This window comes from Macrobrachium nipponense, chromosome 18 (genome assembly GCF_015104395.2).
Source record: "Macrobrachium nipponense isolate FS-2020 chromosome 18, ASM1510439v2, whole genome shotgun sequence".
Classification (NCBI taxonomy): Eukaryota; Metazoa; Arthropoda; class Malacostraca; order Decapoda; family Palaemonidae; genus Macrobrachium; species Macrobrachium nipponense.
In genome coordinates this window covers 72,749,121-72,771,027 of record NC_087211.1, presented here as the reverse complement: position 1 = coordinate 72,771,027, position 21,907 = coordinate 72,749,121, and the positions used below count along the sequence as shown (strand labels likewise).

At 42.5% G+C, this 21,907-nt stretch overlaps 1 protein-coding gene across 1 annotated transcript in view; it reads right to left on the bottom strand.

Annotated features, from left to right (window-relative positions):
* The window catches only part of LOC135197156 (protein AAR2 homolog), a 61,281-nt gene that overhangs the window by 21,178 nt on the left and 18,196 nt on the right, over nucleotides 1–21,907 (bottom strand). The window contains exons 3-5 of the mRNA XM_064224135.1: nucleotides 18,213–18,326; nucleotides 17,915–18,069; nucleotides 15,853–16,174 (exon numbers count right to left, since the gene is read on the bottom strand). Of these exons, the coding sequence (XP_064080205.1) occupies nucleotides 15,853–16,174; nucleotides 17,915–18,069; nucleotides 18,213–18,326 (591 nt within the window). The remainder of the gene's footprint in view (nucleotides 1–15,852; nucleotides 16,175–17,914; nucleotides 18,070–18,212; nucleotides 18,327–21,907) is intronic.

The following is a 21,907-nucleotide window of genomic DNA, read 5'->3' as shown; positions in this document are numbered from 1 at the left end:
TGATGTGGACCACTGGTTCCAAAAACTCGTTCGAGGACTGGAGGGACGACCGAATTGCATTTACTTCTTTCAGATTAAGATCCAGGACATCTGAAACACTATCCAGATGTCCGGCACCTTCTTTCTATCATGACGCACTGAGAGATGTTCAGAATAATTCCTAGATCTTGAATAATATTTCAGTTTCCCGGTAGGAAAAAAACTGTGGTCTGAATTGCAGTCTATTCGGGGAAACAAACTTCTTCAGGAAGGAAATGGTCCCCAGCAAGCTCATCCATTATTCCCTCCGCCCCGAGTATGCTTACTTCCCTATAAGGCTGCGCTTTGCCTCAAGCAGGAGAGCATATAAAAGTGCAATGTTGCGGTAGACTCGTAGTTCTATACCGTGCGGTAACGAGCACCGAAAGGATTAAGAGATAACTCTGTTGAACATAGTAAGGCAAAACGAATGCAACGTTTATTCATTCACGTAAGAAACCTCCCCTCAATCTTAGACTAAAGTCCGTGATTGTAGGACAGAGATACAGTTAGTCAGTCAATCCCGCAGGAGAGACGTAACCGCCAGCACAGAGATACGGTTAGTCAGTACAATACCGCAGGAGAGAGAGACGTAACCTACAGCGCATGACAGCGCACGATCTGTTACTGGCTCGGTTGGAACTTGGACAGTCAGACACAGCAGCAGCCAGCAGCTTACGAACGTCGTTCTCATTAACTTTATGTCTGGGTTGCCAGCTACCCTATTCTACGAAGAAATAGGTCCGTTATTTTTGAGCAAAAGAGACTCTAAGCTGGTATATTTAAGCGAAACAGAAAACGCTAAATAATAGATGCGTTTGTGTCGTCAGAACACTACCATACAACGGTAAAAGATAAATCGGAAACTCCTGAAAGGCTGCAGGGAGTAACGATTAAATGTCCTTAAAATAATAGACAATAGACCTCTCGGTTGCCATCCGAAGAGGTAAACTACGCAAGCGTGTATGACTGAACCAACCAGTAGTAAAATAACGCAAGGCAAAATATTTTATTATATCAACACAAAAAGTTTGTTCATACTTACTGCAGACATATATATATAGCTGAATTCGGAAATACAGCTACATACATATCTGACAGGCAAGTTTCATGAACAAAACTTAGAGATCGAAGCAGACAGCTCAAGCTTCTTATGTATTGGACATAAGCGTTCATGACGTAGTCTACAAGTCTATTTCTTGTACGAGTCTGCGAATGACGAATGAGAGCTCTTCCGAATCTTGTCAATAAGAGCTTATTCGCTTACGCAATATCAAGTTAAAGAGATGTTTGTCAATGAGAAACTAACCCATTTACGGGACAAAGAGATATTTTGTCAATGAGGGGATAACCCATTACTTGACAAAACGATAGTTATATGATCAATGGGGGAAAGTCACTGAATTGACAAAACGTAATCCAGGAAGTCGAGCATTTTATTTTTCCGATTCCCGTCTCAAACGAGAAAGGGGCAAGAATCCTGTTAAGAGACAGGGCTTACGGCAGGTAGAACGTCGATGTTCAATTCGGCAGCGTAGTCCCGACTAGAAACTAACAAATCTTATTCATCTGAAAAACCCTTTCAGATGGGCTAAAAAGCTTGCAAAATTATCCTGGGAAGAGGAAGAAACTCTCCAACCAGCTTCCTCTCCCGTATCACAACTAATGCCTGCTAAAGCTTAAAATTTATTGGCAGTGTGGCAAAGGAAGTCCTGTCTTGCGCTTTCCTGAAGAGCGTCCTTTTGATGAATGCCTTTGCAAGAATCCTACTGAACGTCGCCGAGACGTCGAGCCTTTACATAACCCGTAACTGCCTTATCGCAAAGTCTTGACTGCGGTAGAGAAAACGAGATCTTCCCTTGAGCTTTCCTTAACTCCTCCAATCAACCTTTGCGAAAAGCAATATAATATTGACAGACCTCTTGAATTCACGAACCCGAGGTCTTGCTGGGTTTCGAAGACGAAGTTGTCTGTTCACTTTAAGCTTCACATTCTTGAGGCTCAAATCTTAAACAAGAGCTTGAAGTTGAAGAGTTCAACAGAAACGTTCAGCCAGGAGACAAACCTGGTGTGCGCTTGGCGCGCGTTCGGCGGTCCATTTTGCGAGGACGCTCGGCGTCCTGGCGCGCGCTCAGCGTCCACTGGCGAGGACGCTCTGGCGTCCACTGGCGCGCGCCTGGCGTCCATCCAAGCGTCCCGTTCAAGCCGAGCGTCAAAAGAAGCGTGCAGAAAAAGCGTCACGCTCCTGACAGGCGTCAAAACAAGCGAGAGAAACTGCCTTCTTTTTCATATTTCTCGGTGGAAAGACGTACACGTGATCAGGCGACGTTCGCCTTCTTACTTCTCACTGAAACGCATAACGAGAGAGTGAGGGGACGTGAAGCGTCCTCTTCTATAAAGCTTCTATTTAGAGGGCGCGAGTCCTTCGAGATCGTGCACGTGCACGATCTCCGCAGCCTGGGAAACGTCAACAGGTCCTACCGAAGGGACGCCAGATCGATGTGGGTTCCCCGTAACCCTCCTTCGGCTTTCGACATGCCCTCCTCCCCTGGTCCTGGGAGTCCGACAGAGGTCCAGGCCCATAGAGGCGTTATGGGGTCGGATCTGACGTTCTCCTGACGAGAGAGAGGACGTGAAGCGTCCTCTTCTCTAAAGCTTCTTAGAGGGCAGCGAGTCCTTCCGAGAGCTCCAACCCTTGCGCGGGGAGGACGCCTCGGAGGACGAGAAGCAATCCTTCAGGATTCGTGCACGTGCACGAACTTTGGCAGTCTGGGGATTTTCATCAGAAACTGCCGAAGGCACGCCAGATCGGTGGGGGTTCCTCGTAACCCTCCTTCGGCTTTCGACATGCCCTCTCCCTGTGGTCCTGGTCATAGACCTAGAGGCGTTATAAGGCCGATCTGACGCACCCCTCCACTACACAAGGGGCACTGTCACTGCACTTAGCCACCTTCACTATTGCTCTCTAAAGCAAGCACTTTCGATTCTAAGTTACGAATAGAAAGAGTATAAGAGAAAAGGGCAATAACCTCTAAAGACACTGTTTTAGGGCCCGAAGGCAACATTACAGGGTTAGGAGTAACAATAACAGAAGTAGCACTCTTCACAATAACAGAAGTAGCCATCTTGCTTGGTGAGACGTACCCGCGTGAAGTCAGATTAATCAACAGATATCACAAGTTTAACATACGACTAGAATTTGAGAAATATCTAGAAGTGTTCGTGAAAACTATCGGTGATAAGATTAGTGTGAAAATAGTAGGATAAAAGCGTCTTCTAAGTTGTTTATCAAGTGTAATACTATAAATCAGAACAAGATGGGCAGTAAGTTCCAACTGCGGGAAGAGGTGGCGTAATTTGGCGTGTTTAGCAGATTCGCAATACGATGAGGTAGCAGGAAGGGAACTGGCATTTCTCATCTATGAAATCAGCAAACAGTCCTAACCAAAAAGATACAAAAGCATTCATAGATATATTAGAAGGATATAATCCTTCAAACTGGAACAAATCTAATGAAACATCTTGAAATAATTGAAGAAGTTCCAAATAAAATCCAAGTGGTCAAGAGACTCATAAAGAAAATATACATAAACCAACATATTCCGACAAAGAAATGAATAAGGTGAATCTTGTGAATATCCTAATGATGCATTAGGAAAAAGAATGCCAAAAGCATGCAAACTGTGTAAGGTTTGGTATAGCATAGTCAATCCACAAAACCTAATCAGAAAATGTGCTGCATGCAACATTCCGACCCATCCACAACAGTGTGCTGAGGTAATACAAGATTTGAGAAAAGATACAAGAATTTTTTGTTCAACATGTCTATCATGGATAGACAATGTTATTAATCAAGATGATGATTGAATGTACAAATAGTTGAGGATAAGAAGAAGAGAGGAAGGAAGAAGAAGAAGAAGAAGAAGAGGAAAACGGAAGAGAAGTAAACAAAAATGAAATGACAGAAAAAATAAGGAAAACAAAGAACAAGATAAAAGTATGGATGCAGAGATACTCATTGATACTACATATGAGGCAATAAAGCAGCATACCTACGAAGAAATAAATTACGATATGACAACAGAAAAGCAAATCCCGAAGAGGCTCTACCCAGATCTACACAATGACGGGAAAGAGGAAAAAATAGACAAGAAAGACAAAATCTGCAACCTTTTGAAAAGAGGGAATTGCAGATTTGGAGAAAATGTTACTACAAACATCCTAAGATATGTCAAAACTATGAAATTATATGGTAAATGTTGCATACTTTAGATGGATATGGGATGATTGCAGAGATCTGCATCCAAAAATATGTAAAAACCTAAAAAAAAGAAGGAAAAGGATGTAAGTTCGACAAAAAATGCAAATATATGCACCCTGTAGCCATGAATCATAATCAAATAAATAACCAACCAAGTAATAAAATCCAAAATAAGAAAGAAACAAATAAAGAGAGAAATCAAGAATATCAGGTAAAAGAGAAAAGCAAACCACCAATGAGATATGCAGAAACGGAGAAAATTGCAGAATTCAGACACAAAATGAATAATTATGATGAAGGAAGATCAAATATTATGGAAAAGTTGGATTTTTTAATGTCAGAATTTCTGGAAATGAAAAAGAACAACATACCAGAACAGGAAAGAGACATGGGAAAATCCTTATTACTACCAGTATTAAATGAAGGAGAAAACACGCAAACCATCATAGTGATGAATGCGCAGGGTTTAGTTACGAGTAACTCAAAAAGAAAAATAGAGTACTTTAGAAAGAACTAACCCAAAATGAAAAAGAAAATAGATATAATGAATATAAGTGAAACCTGGTATTCCCAAGAGACTGGGAATGATGATCAAATAAAAGGGTTCCAAACTTATAGATCAGATAGAAAAAATAGGAATCAAGGGGGAACCGCAATATATGGGAAAGACAAAAAACAAGGAAAAATATATGAGAAATATAGTAACTCAGAATGTGAAACTAATAGCGGTAGAATTTGAATCAGAAAAATTGATGAACATAGTAATATATAGACCTCCTAATACTAAAGAGTTTGACTTAATAATTGAAAAATAAAAAATTGGATGATATATGTAGAAATCACAAGGACTGGACTATTCTCCTATCTGGTGGACTTCAACTTTCCTTTCGTAGAATGGAAAGAACGAATAGGAGATTGTGGTTGTACTTATACATATAAAAAAGAGAGTAATAGTAGTGCAGAAGATAAGAGGCAATTTGAAAAGCTATTAGATATGCTACTAGAATACAACATTCAACAAATAAATCACCTGCCAACAAGAAAGGAAAAATACTTTAGACCTAGTATTTGTGAACGAGATGAATTATGTTAAAGAAATAATAGTTTATAATGCGAGTATTTTCAGACCATAATGTCATAGAATTAACAGTTCATTCCAAAGCAAGTTGAAAATAGAGATAAGCAAGAAATGAAAAAGTGGGAAGGATATGGGAAATACAACTTCTACAGTAAAAATATAAAATGGTCAGAAATTAATGAAGAATTAAACAAAGATTGGGATAACATTTTCGTAAGTGATGACATAAGGGTAAATACGGAGATATTATATAAAATATTGGAGAAATAGTGGAAAAATCATATACCGAAGAAGAAAAGTAAACATCATTTCATGCATACCAAGAGACAGAAGGATCTTGTTCCAGAAAATCAGAAAGTGGAAAAAAGGTCTTGCAAAAAAGAAAAAAATGCATGGAAAGTTATAGAACTAAAAAGTAAGATAGAAAATGCAGAACAAAAGATTATACAATCAAAAGAAAATGAAAAACGGGACTTGGAAGAAAAAACCCTATTAAATATCAAGCAAAACCCCCAAACTATTATACTCATATGCGAAGAAGATGAATAAAAGAAGAATAGAAATAGGCCCTCTGAGAATTGAAGGGAGATTAACGAATGAAAAAAAGGAAATTTTGCAACATACTGGCAGAACGATATAAGAGAGAATTCACCCCTAGAATAGATAATGAAGATAATGATATAGAAGTAAGGAAGAAAATAGTGAATATTTAGCTGACATAGAAATTAATGAAGCTGATATTGTGCAGGCAATTAATGAAATTAAAAATGGAGCTGCTGCAGGGCCGGATGGAGTCCCTGCTATTTTGTTAAAGAAAGTAGTTCATTCTATCGCAAAGCCACTTGCAATATTATTAAGACAAAGTGTAGATACAGGCAAGATTTATGATGAGCACAAATTAGCATATATTACCCCTACTTTCAAAAGTGGATCAAGACTAGAGGCAAGTAACTTATAGGCCTGTGAGTCTAACATCACATATTATGAAAGTGTATGAAAGGGTAATGAAGAAAAATATTATGAAACATTTAATAAAAAATAATTTGTTTAATATAGGACAACACGGTTTCGTACCCGGAAAAAGTACACAACCCAACTGTTAGTCCACCGTGAGAACATTTAAAAATATAAAATATGAAAAGCGGAAATGAAACAGATGTGGTTTATCTAGACTTTGCAAAAGCTTTTGACAAAGTAGACCATAATATATTAGCAAAGAAAATTAGAAAACACAATATCGTAGATAAAGTAGGAAGATGGTTAAAAGAATTTTTACACAACGAAAACAGATAGTTATTGCAAACAATGAGAAATCGGATGAAACCAAGGTAATATCCGGTGTGCCACAAGGTACGGTGCTAGCTGCAATATTGTTTGTTATTATATTGAAGACATAGACAGTAATGTTAAGGATTCGGTAGTGAGTAGTTTCGCTGATGACACAAGAATAAGTAGAGAAATTACTTGTGATGAAGATAGGAACGCTCTACAAAGAGACCTTAACAAAGTATATGATGGGCAGAGGTAAATAGGATGGTATTTAACTCTGATAAATTTGAATCAATAAATTATGGAGACAGAGAAGGAAAGCTATATGCATATAGGGGACCTAATAATGAGACAATCACAAATAAGGAAGCAGTTAAAGACCTTGGTGTGATGATGAATAGGAACATGTTATGCAATGATCAAATAGCAATTCTGTTGGCAAAATGTAAAGCAAAAATGGGAATGTTGTTACGGCACTTCAAAAACAAGAAAAGCTGAAACACATGATTATGCTTTATAAAACATATGTTCGTAGTCCACTTGAATATTGCAATATGATAGGGTACCCACACTATCAAAAGGATATTGCACAAATAGAGTGTACAAAGGTCCTTTACAGCTAGAATAGAAGAAGTTAAGGACCTAGACTACTGGGAAAGACTACAATCCTTAAAATTATATAGTCTAGAAAGGAGAAGAGAACGCTACATGATAATTCAGGCATGGAAACAGATAGAAGGAATAACAGAAAATATCATGGAACTAAAAATATCAGAAAGAGCAAGCAGAGGTAGATTAATAGTGCCCAAAACTATACCAGGAAAAATAAGGAAAGCACACAGGACATTAATCCACTACGCACCAGCATCGATAATGCAGCGTCTATTCAATGCGTTGCCAGCTCATCTGAGGAATATATCAGGAGTGAGCGTAGATGTGTTTAAGAATAAGCTCGACAAATATCTAAACTGCATCCCAGACCATCCAAGATTGGAAGATGCAAAATATACCGGAAGATGTACTAGCAACTCTCTGGTAGACATTAGAGGCGCCTCACACTGAGGGACCTGGGGCAACCCGAACGAACTGTAAGGTAAGGTAAGGTAAGGAGAGCGATCACCTCTCGCAGACATATTCATAACCTGTAGGCCATACTATAGGGTTAGGCAAAATAAAGTCTACAGGAAGGTTAGCAGGTTCACTACCCTGACTTTTGTTTACTGATTAATTGCGTACATACGAATCATACTTTTTCCTTACGGAATTAGACATGTTTACTGATTAATTGCGTACATACGAATCATACGTCTTCCTTACGGAATTAGACAAAGTCTCACACTCCTTACATGACAAATCTCAACAAAGAAGCAAGACCCAAACCCCTCGTGCATACCAAGTGCGGATCTACCGAAGCTTTCGGTAGCCACACCCTATCTTTGCAGACAACCCCCTCTGAAACTAGCCTAACTAGATTCAGATATCTTATGCAAAAATGAATCAAATTCAAATCAATTTAAGATAGCGTATGCCTAGCCACAAATCCAAGTAAATAAATCAAAAGACAATTAGGATACTTAGCGGCAATGAAGTTTCCAAAATCCTAAGACGGAGGTACTGAAAACAGGTGTTTTCAGCACCGGCGACAGAAAAATTATGAATAGAAAATGGGAATGGTTCCTGATACCCGCCTCCCAGCGGCGGGAATGGGTACTAACCACCTGGCCGACCACTGCGTGTGTCGGAAGTTTTTTAAATTCTGTCGGACTTCAGAAAATACAGCTATATATATATCTGCCAGGTAAGTTTCATGAACAAAACAGTAATTTCTGGATATTTCTCATACAAAAATACTGCGAATAGGTGAATTTCCTGCAAATAAGGCCCATAGAGGAATCCGCGAATATGTGAGTACGCAAATATGATATTGTTATTTTACAATAAAGTTTTGTACATACTTACCTGGCAGATATATACTTAGCTTACGTCTCTGACGTCACGACAGAATTCAAAAACTCGTGGCAAATGCGACAGGTATGTCAGGTGATCTACCCCACCCGCCGCTGGGTGGCAGGTGTATGAACCAATACCCCTTGTTTCGCCAGTCATATAATTTTTCTTCCACCTGTCTCCTGAGGGAGGCTGGGAGGGCCATCAATCGTATATATCTGCCAGGTAAGTATGTACAAAACTTTATTGTAAAATAACAATATCATTTTTGTACATGAACTTTCCTGCCAGATATATACTTAGCTGATTGACACCCTTGGTGGAGGGAAAAAGACAGAGCTAACAAGGAAAAAGGGGAAACAACATCTGTTGTAGGATACTAACAAACCTTGGTTCTTACCTGATAAGCTGAAGACTTCATAGTTACTGTCTATTAGTCTGCAAAGCCTGAAGAGCTACAGCGAGGGCGTGACCTACAGCTGAAAAGACTCTTTGGGTCTACCGAAGGGATTTGATATCCACTTACTCAGTAGAATCCAAGTCGGATCATGTCAATGGGGATTCGCCCTCTTAAATAACAGAGCCTGACCACTACCAATGCAGGGAGCTCTAGCACAAACAGATCACCTAACCATTCTAATGTTAGCAATACGAATAGAAAGAGATGCCTACCCGCATCCTCTTTCAAACAACCATAAAAACACAATACAAACAATAGGGGAAAAAATTTACAAAGGATATGCTTCAGCTCCCTGCCCCAGCACCGAATCCGCCGATACAATACGGGCCTAACGCGAAGCACTTATCGTAAGTAATCTTGACGTCTCTAAGGTAGTGGTTCGCGAATACTGAATCGCATCTCCAGAATGTTGCTTTCATCAGATTCTGGAGTGACATATTCTTGTTGAAAGCCAAGGACGTAGCAATGGCTCTTACTCGTGAGCCTTGACTTTCAAAAGCTTGAACTGATCCTCACCGCAAGCCAAATGTGCTTCCTTCACGAGGCTTCTAATAAAGAAGGACAAAGCATTTTTAGACAATGGTCTACTGGGATCCTTTACAGAGCACCAAAGTCTATCCTTAATGCCCTTAAGAGACTTCTTCCGCTGGAGGTAGTATCTTAAAGTCCTCACAGGGCAAAGAGTTCTTTCCGGCTCTTCCCCTACCAGGGGAGCTAAGCCTGGAACCTCAAAACTCCTTGGCCAAGGATTTGAGGGGTTCTCGTTCTTAGCTAGAAAAGAAGGAAGGAAGGAACAAATCACGGAATCTTCCTTTGAAACCTACCCTTCCTTCTAGAGCATGAAGCTCACTAACTCTCTTGGCAGATGCTAAAGCCAAAAGAAACAGAGCCTTCTTCGTAAGATCCTTGAAAGAAGATGACTGGGGAGGTTCGAACTTCGAGGACCTCAGGAAACGAAGAACCACATCCAGGTTCCAGCTCGGAATTTGAGACGAGGGTTTCTTGCAAGTTTCGAAAGATCTTAGCAGATCATGTAGATCTTTGTTGTTGGAGATATCTAAGTTCCTGTGCCTAAACACAGCTGCTAACATGCTCCGATATCCTCCCTTTGATGGTCGAAACTGCAAGACCGCATTTTTCCCTGAGAAAAACCAGGAAATCTGCGATTTGGGTCACAGAGGTACTGGAAGGGGAAAGCTTCTGGTTTCTGCACCAACGGCGAAAGACGTCCCACTTCGACTGGTAGACCACTAAGGGTAGAGGGCCTTCTAGCTGATGCGATAGCCTTCGCTGCCTTAGCTGAAACCCCTTCGCTCTGACAAGACTTTTGACAGTCGAAAGCCAGTCAGATTGAGAGCGGGGAGGTTTTTGTGATACCTGTCAAAGTGGGGTTGTCTGAGCAGATCTACTCTTTGTGGAAGAGCTCTTGGAAAGTCCACCAGCCATTCCAGTACCTCTGTGAACCAATCTTGGGCCGGCCAGAATGGAGCTACCAGCGTCATCCTTGTCGCTTCCGAGGCCGCAAACTTTCTGAGTGTTTGACTCAGAATCTTGAATGGAGGAAAAGCATAGACGTCCAGACCTCTCCAGTCTAGAAGGAAAGCATTCGACTGACACTGCTCCTGGGTCCGAGATCGGGGAGCAGTAGAGGTCTATTCTCTTGGTTCTTTGCTGTCGCAAAAGGTCGATATGAGGTCTGCTCCATAACCTCCACAGGTCCTGGCAAACTTCTGAGTGCAGAGTCCACTCCGAGGGGAGCACTTGATTCCTCCTGCTCAGGAGATCGGCTCTGACATTCCTTTCTCCCTGTACGAACCTGGTGAGGAGAACGATCTTCCTTGCCTGAGACCACAACAGCAGGTCCTTCGCTGTTTCGTACAGGGAGAAAGAGTGTGTCCCCCCCTGCTTTCTTATGTAAGCCAAGGCTGTGGTGTTGTCCGAGTTGACCTGAACTATAGCATTTCGGACGTGGGGCTCGAAGGCTTTTAACGCCAACCACACTGCCATCAACTCTTTGTTGTTGATGTGCCAGGACACCTGTTCCCCCTCCCAGGTGCCTGACACTTCTCTTGACCCTAGGGTCGCACCCCAACCCGTCTCCGACGCGTCGGAAAACAATACTTGGTTCGGGTTTGGCATGTACAGAGACAGACCTTCTGCAAATCGGAGAGGATCTGCCCACCACAGAAGGTCCTTCTTGATTCATTTTGATATCATGAAGGAGAATTCCAGGTCTAGAGAGAGACACCTCCAGTTCCGGTAAAGGAAGAATTGGGGAGGTCTGAGATGCAACCTTCCTAGAGAAATGAATTGCTCCAGCGAGGAAAGTGTCCCCAACAGACTCATCCACTCCCTCGCTGTGCATGCATCTTTCTCTAGGAAGGTCGTTAGTTTCTCTTGGCAACGAGCAATCCTCTCTGGTGACGGATATGCCCAAAAATCCGGAGAAACCATCCGAATCCCCAGATATATCAGCTCTTGACTGGGGATTAATTGTGACTTCTGGAAGTCCAGAAGCCCCAACGAACTTGCTAAAGTCAGTGTCTTTTGTAGGTCCTCCAGACATCGTTCTTGTGAGCTTGCTCTGATCAGCCAATCGTCTAGATAGAGAGACAGCCTCACTCCCTCCAAATGTAGCCACTGCGCTACATTCTTCATTAAACCCGTGTGAAAAACTTGAGGGGCTGTCGAAAGGCCGAAGCACAAGGCCCTGAATTGGAAGATCTTCCCTCCCATCATGAATCTGAGAAACTTCCGTGAAGAAGGATGGATAGGCACATGGAAGTAAGCGTCCTGAAGATCTAGGGACACCATCCAGTCCCCTGGACGAAGAGCCGCCAACACTGAAGAAGTTGTCTCCATGGCGAACTTCCTTTTTTCTACGAAGACATTCAGGGCGCTTACATCCAGAACCGGTCTCCATCCTCCTGAGCTCTTGGGAACTAGGAACAGTCTGTTGTAAAAACCCGCAGAATGAGGATCTTTCACTAGTTCTATCGCCTCCTTCTCCAGCATAAGATCTACTGCTAGAGAGAGGGCTTGATTCATGATGGGGTCCTTGTACTTGGCTACCAACTCCCTCGGAGTCGTCGTCAACGGAGGTCTTGATAAGAAGGGAATGAGGTAGCCTTTGCGGACAATCGAGAGTGACCAGTTGTCCGCCCTTTTCTGGGCCCAGACGTCGGCAAACTTCAGAAGTCTGGCACCCACTGATGTCTGGAGAACTTGAATCCTACTTCTTCCCTCTGATGGATCTAGAGAAGGTCTTCCCTCGTTTAGTGGGTCTAGATCCTCTAGAGGAAGAAGCTCTGGCAGGAGGGACTCCTCGAAAGGGCTCCTGCCTAACTGTAGTCTCTCTCTTGGTTTTAGCTTGGAAAGAAGAGTGAGGCTTCCTGGTAGACTGGGCTAGCATGTCCTGTGTAGCCTTAGCTGAAAGGGCACAAGAAACATCCTGAATGATCTCTTAGGGAAGAGTTGAGGAGGAGAGCTGAGAATACAGGAGAGAGGCTCTCTGAGCATGCGATACTGATTTCGTCAGGAACGAACAGTAAACAGATCTTTTCTTGATCACTCCCGCTCCGAAAAGGGAAGGGAAGCTACTTCACTCGATCCATCCCTCACTGCCTTATCCATACACGTGAGAACACTGATAAGATCCTCAGGTGAAATGGAATCCGGGGTCTGCCTCTTCTTGGCCAAAACGCCCAAAGACCAGTCTAGGAAGTTAAACACCTCCAGGACTCGGAACATTCCCTTCAACAGGTGGTCAAGCTCATTCATCCCCCATGTCGTCTTAGCAGACATGAGGGCAGAGCGTCGAGAGGAATCCACCAGTGAAGAGAAGTCCGAGTCTGCCGAGGATGGAAGAACGAGGCCCAAGGGTTCTCCCACGATTCATACCAGAATCCTAGTTTTCCAGTAAGCTTAGAAGGAGGGAAAGAGAACACCGTCTTCCCCTTCTCTTCCTTCGAAAGAAGCCACTCACCAAAACCTCTAAGCGCCTTCTTCATAGAGATTGCAGGCTTCATCCTGACACAGGATGAAACCTTCGAAGTTTTCGAAGTCGAAAATAACGAAAGAGGCGAGGGCGGGGGCGACAGGAGAGAAAGGGCGTCTCCGAATTCCTGAAGCAACAGGTCCGTCAAACGCTTGTATGAAGAAACGGAGGAATCTTTAGGAATTTCTTCTTCGAGGGATCCTGTTCTTCTTCCGCTGAAGATCCTTCACGATCCTTACGATTGAAAGGCTGTCTTGTCCTCAGTCGAGAGTCCATCCTTGGAAGAACGTCTGGAAGAACTCCGACATCTAACCGGGGAAGTTATAAACTTCCGTTGAGATTCTGCCTGAAAACTCCTTCTGTCAGGATGAGGGCGTATTCTGGGCTCTTGGCGCCTAACGAACACAGGGCGAAAATCTGGCGAAGAGCGCCTATTAGGCGAAGAGCGCCTATTAGGCGAAAAGCGTCTATCAGGCTCCTGGCGCCTGTCTAAAGGAGAGCGGCTGCCTGGCAAAGAGCGCCTGTCATGCAGGAAGCGATTATCAGGCTCTTGGGGCCTGCTGCGAGGAGAGCAAATCTCTGCGACGAGCGCCCCCACCCGCAGGAGAGAAGCGTCTGACAGATTCCCCCGCGCCTAACTCGAGGAGAGCGAAAATCGGGAGAAGAGCGCCTTGAAGAGAAGAGCGCCTACCAGGCTCTTGGTGCCTGCTAAGCGAAGGGCGGCTGACAGGAGAAGAGCGCCTGTCTACCAAAGGGCGTCTGGTCACAGGAGAGCGAAAGCCTGAAGGAGAGCGGCTACCATGAGAAAAACGCCTACCAGGCTCCTGGCGTCTGCCATCGGGAGAGATCCTGTCTTGAGACGAGCGCCTATCAGGAGAGGCTCGTCTACGGGAAGCATGCCCCTTGTCCGACGGAGAAACGATGTCCGCAGGAGAGCGCCTGTCCGTTGAAGAGCGCCTCGTACTACGATCCACTCCTGGAGAGAGGGCGGTTACTGACGAATAGCGTAAACCGGAGAAGAGCGCCTGGACTTCTTTACCGGGAGCGAGACGTCCTTCCTACGACAAGAAGTCACAATCAAAGAGTCAGCCAGAGCCGTAATCTGCGCTGCAGACTAGCCAACACACGTGTAGGAGACTTAACAAAGTCCTTCACGGGAGACGCAGCTCGATCCTTACTAGGAGAGCGAAACTCCAAAGAAATCCTCGGTTTCTTCACATCCAATCCAGGATCTTCCGAAAAAATTCAGGGCTGGAGGGGAGAGCGGAAGAAGCCTGCCAGGCTCTCTTCGACGGCCGAGAAAGCTTCCGAGAGCTCCAACCACGCTTGGGCGAAGGAGAAGCGAAGACGAGAAGCATTGCCGTAAGACTTCTCTCTTGGTGGATCCAAGGTAGCCTGGGAGCGAACATCAGGCGCTACCGAGGGGACGCCTGACCGGTGGGGGTTCTCCCTAACCTTCCTGCGGCTTTCGACTTTCCTCCTCCACTGGGTCTGGGAGTCTGGAAGAGGTCTAGGCCTAGAAGCATTAGGGAGCCGATCAGACGCACCCTCCACTGCACCTGGGATCACTGCACAAATTGCTATCACTCTTACCTTCTAGCACTTTAATTTTCAGCTCCATGCTGCGAATAGTGGCTCTCATAGTGTCCACCTCCGAAGGCGCATCTTCAGGTTCGATGCAGGAAGCAGGGGCTGAAACTGGTAAAGGCGCTACGTCACAACAGGGTTATCAACTTCAAACTCGCTAGCGCGAGAACCTACTAGAACTCCTAGATGAAGCTTTCCTAACCTTGTCCTTCTCAAGCTTTCTTACATAAGAAGAAAGCGCCTTCCATTCGTCTTCATTCAAATTACCACATTCATTACAAGGGTTAATAAATGAGCAGTCATTCCCCTACACCTTCATGCATACTGTGTGAGGGTCTACCGCAGCTTTCGGTAGCCTCACCTTACAATCGCTAACAGAACAAACTCTGAACATGTTGATTTCTTAATTTCTAATCAGACATAATGAAATTCCAAAAATAATCAAAGAATAATAAAAAACCGGTCCACAAATCGCAAATGCCAAGCCAAGGAGCAGGTACTTCACCAAAAGTCCGATGAAACAATCCAGGGCGAAAACGAGTAATAATCCAAAATCGAGAGGTATCGACAACAGATGTAGTCGACACCGGCGACAGAAAAATTATGACTGGAAAGGGTGATTGGTTCATACCCATGCCACCCAGCGGCGGGTGGGGTAGATCACCTGACCTACCTGTCGCATTTGCCGCGAGTTTTGAATCTGTCGTGACGTCAGAGACGTAAGCTAAGTATATATCTGGCAGGAAAGTTCATGTACAAAAATGGGGGTTTAACTGTATGTATAAAAATTAAGTGCTACTTGCAATTTGAGTTAGTTCTACTAAATTTCAAAGTTCATATGGTCCTGATCAGAAAAGGCATGGTTTGGTATCCTTATTTGGGATGATTTGTTTAAAATGAATGTTTGTGACATTTGTTAGAATAATTTACCGTTCATAAATGATTTTTTTGTTTTTTATGAACTAAAGTCCCGGTTTTATCAAACCTGTGCTGTTTATGGTTTACTATTTTAAACCATCTTTTCAAATAGTATGTATTTTCCCAGTGATGATGATTAAAATATTACAGTATTATATGATTATCATACCTTGCAACACTTAAAAAATAAGAAAACTCACACCCTCTTCAATTTCAAAACTATTTCTTAATACCCCTTAACATTTTAACCAGAGCTATTTCAAAATTAAAGAACAATGAGGTTCCTTAGTATACAGTACTTCCTCTAAATTCCTTACCTTCCAATGTTTTCAACAAGCTTCTCAACAGAATATGATGAATCAAGACTACAGCGGGTGATTTCACTTGGGCTTGCCCCCTCGGGATATGGTCGGCTTGGAAACTTGCTGAACCTTATTTCTGTACCTGGCATTGGCTCCAGGTCAGGAATTGAAGATTTATATGGCTGAGAGGAAGTGGTGGCACATTCTTGTTGATTTTCTCCTGAAGATTGCTCTTCTGAACTATGAGATATATTGCCTTCATTCTTTTTTTTGTTTGCCGCATTTGATGTAAAACTTTGGTTTAGTGAAATCAACTCTGGTACAGAACTGATTTTGCCTGTAGAAAGAAATCTTCAAAAACTAACTTTGATCTTAGACTACTATATAAATATCAAACTTTGTCAAGAAATGGCTCTGAAAAATTGAAGTACTAGAAACAGAGAAAGGCTGAATAGTGAACTTGACAATCATATGTTGTAATGGCAACATAATTTCACGAGAGATCATTACTGTTTTAAATTAGTTTAACAAGACAACACAAACAAGCTGCTAGTTGCATCATTCCCTCAATAAGTACTAAAAACTGGAAAATTAAAAGATAAAATTAAACAGCAGAGTGAGAAGAGATCAAAAGGAACAGATAAAAAATAAAAGAAAAGGCAGAAAGCAATAAAGAGATGTCACAGAGAATCTTGAATACCTTCTAGTGTCAATCATCTTCCAGGAAACTGACTTTGGAAACAGTTTTCCTTCTGACCTTGGCTTCCTTGAAAGAGTTGGGAAGCTTCAGGGTCCTGTCAAAGCACTGCGTCATTATCTGAACATCTTGTCACCTGGAGGTTAGGTGTCGTCAATTTCATGTTAACACAAGCCAGGTCAAGAAAGTGGAGTCACAGAACACCCTTTTGTTTTTCTACATGAGGTGATTAGACAAGCCAACTCCTCATCGTCAAGTTCTCTCACCAATTGGGTGCATGCAGAAATGCATGACATCAGAGGATTAGGTTCCGCCCTGATATTTTAAAAGTACTTATCTGTTCATAGGATTTTGAATAGAACTGGTTCATGACTGTGTCAAACCACTTTCACTTTTTTCTGCCTGAAGAACGTTGCCCACAAATCCTTAGACATTTTTTTTTCCTTGGGTCCAGTGGTGGCTGTTCAAAAAGTGTGGCTCATCCAGTGCCCCTGGTGGGACTGTTTGTTTGTATCTTGCCTAAGATGATTGTGTGTAGGGAATGAGGGAGATGACTGGTCTCTTTTCTTTCCCCTTTCTTCTTTCTTCATAACTACGGGCAGTTTGAAGAATAGACACATCATACGCTGGAATTGGCTTGATGCAGGTGAGCACTGCAGCCATACCGTTACAGCGTTTTTCATGTTCCATGCAACATGCAAATCTGCTTCTCAGTAGCTTAAATGCCTCTCTCCAGCAAGGGAGTGAGGAGTGGTGACAAACCTGTCTTGTGGCTGACATGGTTTGTTGCTTGATAGATAATTTTTTGGACTTTCATGAATGCAATGAATCTGGACATGTTTCATTGTATATTTAAACCCAGTGCACTGAATGTTAGATATCCACATACCTAACATCTCAAAAGCTTAGGTCCTCTTCTTTAGAATCCTCATTTCTTTTCTAAGAAGAATGATCAGGTGTGCTGATACCTTCCTCCAATTATGAATCTATCTTATTGTTAACACTGAAGGGTTGTTCCGTGTATGAACAAATGGCAAATTTTTATTCATAGCTAACAAATCTGAGGTTTTAACATTGACTGCCCACCTCTAGTCTCCATTCTTACATTTCATCCTGGGGTGGAAGAAAGACTGATGCATCACTGGATTCAAGCACACTTTCTACAAGCACACTCTCTGGACTCGCATCCACCTCAACTATGCATCGGATGCCCGATGACACAGATTCCTTGAATTTACAATCCTATTTTTAAGACCTCAGGTTTGTTAGCTATAAAAAATGCAAATTAATAACAAATTTGTCATTTCACTGAAGTTAGCTGATATATGGCTACTGACAGACCACAAAAGTTTTAAAAAATCTAAAATAAGATAAAATTACCTGTCAATGGAATCATTCTTTCCATGTCTTCTAAAAAAATGTGCTGGGTGAGAGAGACCCACTTTCTCCATGAATCCATAGGATAAGGGCCTAAAAACCGGTCAAGATCTCGAAGATTGGTGCGAATCCTCTCAACTTCTTCATGATCAGGATCTAAAATACAAATGGTCTGTTATGCCAAAATTTTTTTCTTTCATAGCATGAAAAAAATTTCAGTATAGTAATATAAATTTATCCTAACTATACAAACCTGAGAGGTTCAAAGTCCTGAGTTGTCCCCCAGTTATTCCCTTACCTTTGCGTTTCAAGATCCTCAGCAGAAGGATCATAATGCCGCACCACCAAGTCTTTTTGTTTAAAAATAATGAAAAAATCCAGTCCTCGGTGCAGTTCTCCTTGTCTACTAACAGCACTGAAATACAGGAATAAATTTCAGTGTCATGTAAATTTCATCCATCATAAGAAACTTATTTTACAGAAAAATTACAGCTACATAGCCAAGCCATGTTTTTTTTTTTTTATAATCATTTGCCTTTCTCATGATATCACACACATCATCATGGATGCAATAAAAAAATCTATGTAACATAAATTGAAAGAAGCTATCAAAACAGTGACTAAAACTTGACCATTTTGCATATTATATATATCATTCCTTACAATACAGTTTAGGCTCAAAAATTACGAAACAACCCATGAAAGCCTTTTGGTTAGACTTCGGAAAAAAGTTACAAGGTATCGTATCAGCATTTTTTATTCCCCAAAAATGCCAGTCAAAAGATATAGGAGATGAAATTACTAGCATATTTGAAAGTAATGCTTTGCTTGTCAACAAAATACTATGTACATACTTCAATAGTTCACAATATACCTAATGTCTTGCATTAACCTGACCCACTGATCAGTCCAAGGTGGTGTTTTGTGTTCGCTCTTCACTTGGTATTAATTATGAGGCTGGTAACAAATAGCAATTGTTCTTGTGTGCCAAATGCATAAAAAATTATGGAGAGGTGAGGAAAACTTCTATGTCAAATTACAAGGCAGTTTTAATTATGGGACTTGCCCAATAATTATATAGCTAAGAGTTTCACTTCCTCAGTTTGTCTCTACCAGCTAATGACTACAGACTAGTTGTCAGCTACAGTTAATTCTGGAATTCTAAGCTTTTCCTTTTGTTTATCAGCATTTGGTTTAGTATTTTTGCGTTGTGTTGGCCGAGTCGACAATATCTATTTAGATTTAGATAGTATTTTACTTTGCTTACCAACTTGATTCTATTTGCGACATGTCAGACTCTAGTGTTGCTAACATTAGGTATTGTGCGAATGGATGTAAGACTTACATTGTGTTCAGTTTGTCATGAACAAGTAAATATGTTCTTTGGATGTAAGATGTAATGAGTGTGTTGACTGGGATAAGAGAACACGTATGAACTTAAAATCTCATTTAAGAAAATTGGGTAGAGATAGAAATCGCCCAAGACTCATCGTAGTTCAACTGTCCCTCATCAAGATACGGCACTTTTGGCTCCTGCAGCTTCAGATGTGCCCACGCTGTTGGAAGTGGTCAAGCACTTATTGGTGCCAGAACCCTCTACAATCAACAAGTGCCTGGTAGCGCCCTCTTGTGTGGAATCACAGCAAGGTGCAGTTGCTGTATTCTCCGTTGGATAAAAAGCACCTGTTTCCCCAGTCTACGGTCCTCGACATAGCCTCTGAGTCGCAGAAGAAAAGCACTCGGGATCTTCTCGCTCAGTCCTTCAAATGGTCAAGGGAGACTTGTGCCATAAGTGCAAAGCAGTCTCTTTCTTCAAGAACGCAGCCCTTTCGCCAGACCGAGATCTTTTCCTGTTTCAGAGGAAGTACTCATTTTGCCTCAAAAGCAGTCTAGAGAGCTTCTGTAAAGGTCCTCTCGCAAGTGAGGAGACCGTGTGCAAGTCGGAGCCAGACTTTTATTTTGGGAAGTTTGACAGAAGAAGGGAGCAGAAGCCTGGATAGTGAAGGTTCTCAAAGGTTATATCATCCCCTTTGTGAAAATGCCTCTCTTAGTCAACACGCCAGTCGTCTTGGCTCCTTATTCGCAAGGTCAGAAGTTTTCGGGGCAATAGAGCCAGTACAGGACCTTCATTCTCCAGGTTCTTACCACCATCTGTTCGTGGTCCCCAAGTCATCAGGGGGCTGGAGGCCCGCCTTGGAAATCAGCGCTCTCAATGTCATCTTGAAGATAAAATTCAAGACGGAAACAACGCCCAGGAGAATGGATGACATCTGTAGACCTACAGTTCAAGGAAGTACCTCAGGTTTGTGTTCAAGGGAAAGACTCCTCAATTTCAGGTTCTTTGCTTCGGACTCACCACAGTGCCTCAGGTTTTCACCAGAGTGATGGCTCCCATTGCAGAGTGGCTGCACTTACAGGGGATAAGAATCTCCCCGTACATATTTGGACAATTGGCTTCTCAGAGCCCATTTGGAGAGTCAATGCAAGGAGGACCTTGGGAAGACTTCTCTTGTTAGTACAAGAATTAGGAATTCTAGTGAACCACCAGAAATCCCAATTGATCCCCTCTCAGAGGTTTCAATATTTGGGGATGATAATACGGATTTAGGGGCTTTTCCGACACCAAAAAGGATAGACTCTTGCCTAAAGAAGGTACAGGAGATTCTTGCTCTGGAAGAATGCTCAGCCAACAATTGGATGAGCCTTCTCGGTTTTCTATCATCAATGGAACAGGTCATGCACCTGGGCAGACTACATCTCAGACCCCTACAGTTCTTTTTGAAAACAAGCTGGAACAGGGAGGCTCTTCCAGACTCGCGTTTTCAGTGACGAGAGAAATGTAGGAGGTTCTCCTCTGGTGGAATTCCAAGGAAAGGTTTTTTTTTTTTTTTTTTTTTCATTGAGCCCCAACCTGAACTTCTTTTCAGATGCGTCAGACCTGAGATGGGGAGCTCTTTTAGAGAAGAGATGACAGGGATATGGTCCCCAAAGCAAAAGTCCTTTTACATAAATGTGAAAGAACTAAAGTCTGTGCATTTAGGCCTTCAGTCCTACTCTCAAGTAAGGAACAAAACAATTGTGGTCCACACGGGTAACGCGACAGCGCTATCTTACATAGTGAAGCAAGGAGGGACTCTGTCTCTCTGTACGAGACAGCGAGAGATCTTCTATTCTGGGCAGACCAGAACAACACCCAAATAATTACCAGATTTATCCAAGGAAGGACCAATGTGTTAGCAGACAAGCTAAGCCGTTGGGGACAAGTCCTCTCGATGGAATGGACCTTCGATCCACTGGTCTGCTTATACCTATGGAAGATTTGGGGAAAACCGATGATGGACCTATTTGCCACATCTCAGAGCCATATCTTCCTCTGTATTGTTTGCCAGTACCAGATCACCCAAGCATGGTCAGTTGACACTTTTCTCTTGGACTGGTTGAACAAAGATCTTTATGCCTTTTCCCCCAATCAGTTTGATAAGGCAGGTGTTAAACAAGTTTCTTTCACACCAGAATGTCTCCTTAATTCTAACAGCTCCTTTCTGGCCGTCGTAGGAATGGTTTCCTGATGTCATCGACCACCTAGTGGACTTCCTGAGGCTGCTTCCTCAAAAGAAGCAGCTTCTCAACCACACTTACAGTGGTTCTACCAAGGCCTGTCTTCTCTGGGTCTGACAGGCTTCAAAACTGTCAAAAAGCTTCTTAGAAAAAAAGGATTTGCTAAGGCAGCTGCAGAGGCAATCACTAAATGCAGAAGGCAATCCTCTAATGATATCTGTCAGAATAAATGAGGATCTTCAGAGTGATGCAGGAGCGCCATTGTCTCCTCTTCTCAGACCTCTTCTTCTTCTTTCCCACTGTTATCCCTACATTAAGGGTTCAGTTGCCTGATGCTCTTTCTCCACTGCCTTCTATCAAAGGCATCATCCTCCACCAAACCTCTTCTCCCCATATCTTCCTTCACTTTATCTCGCCATCTAACTCTTCTCAGACGTC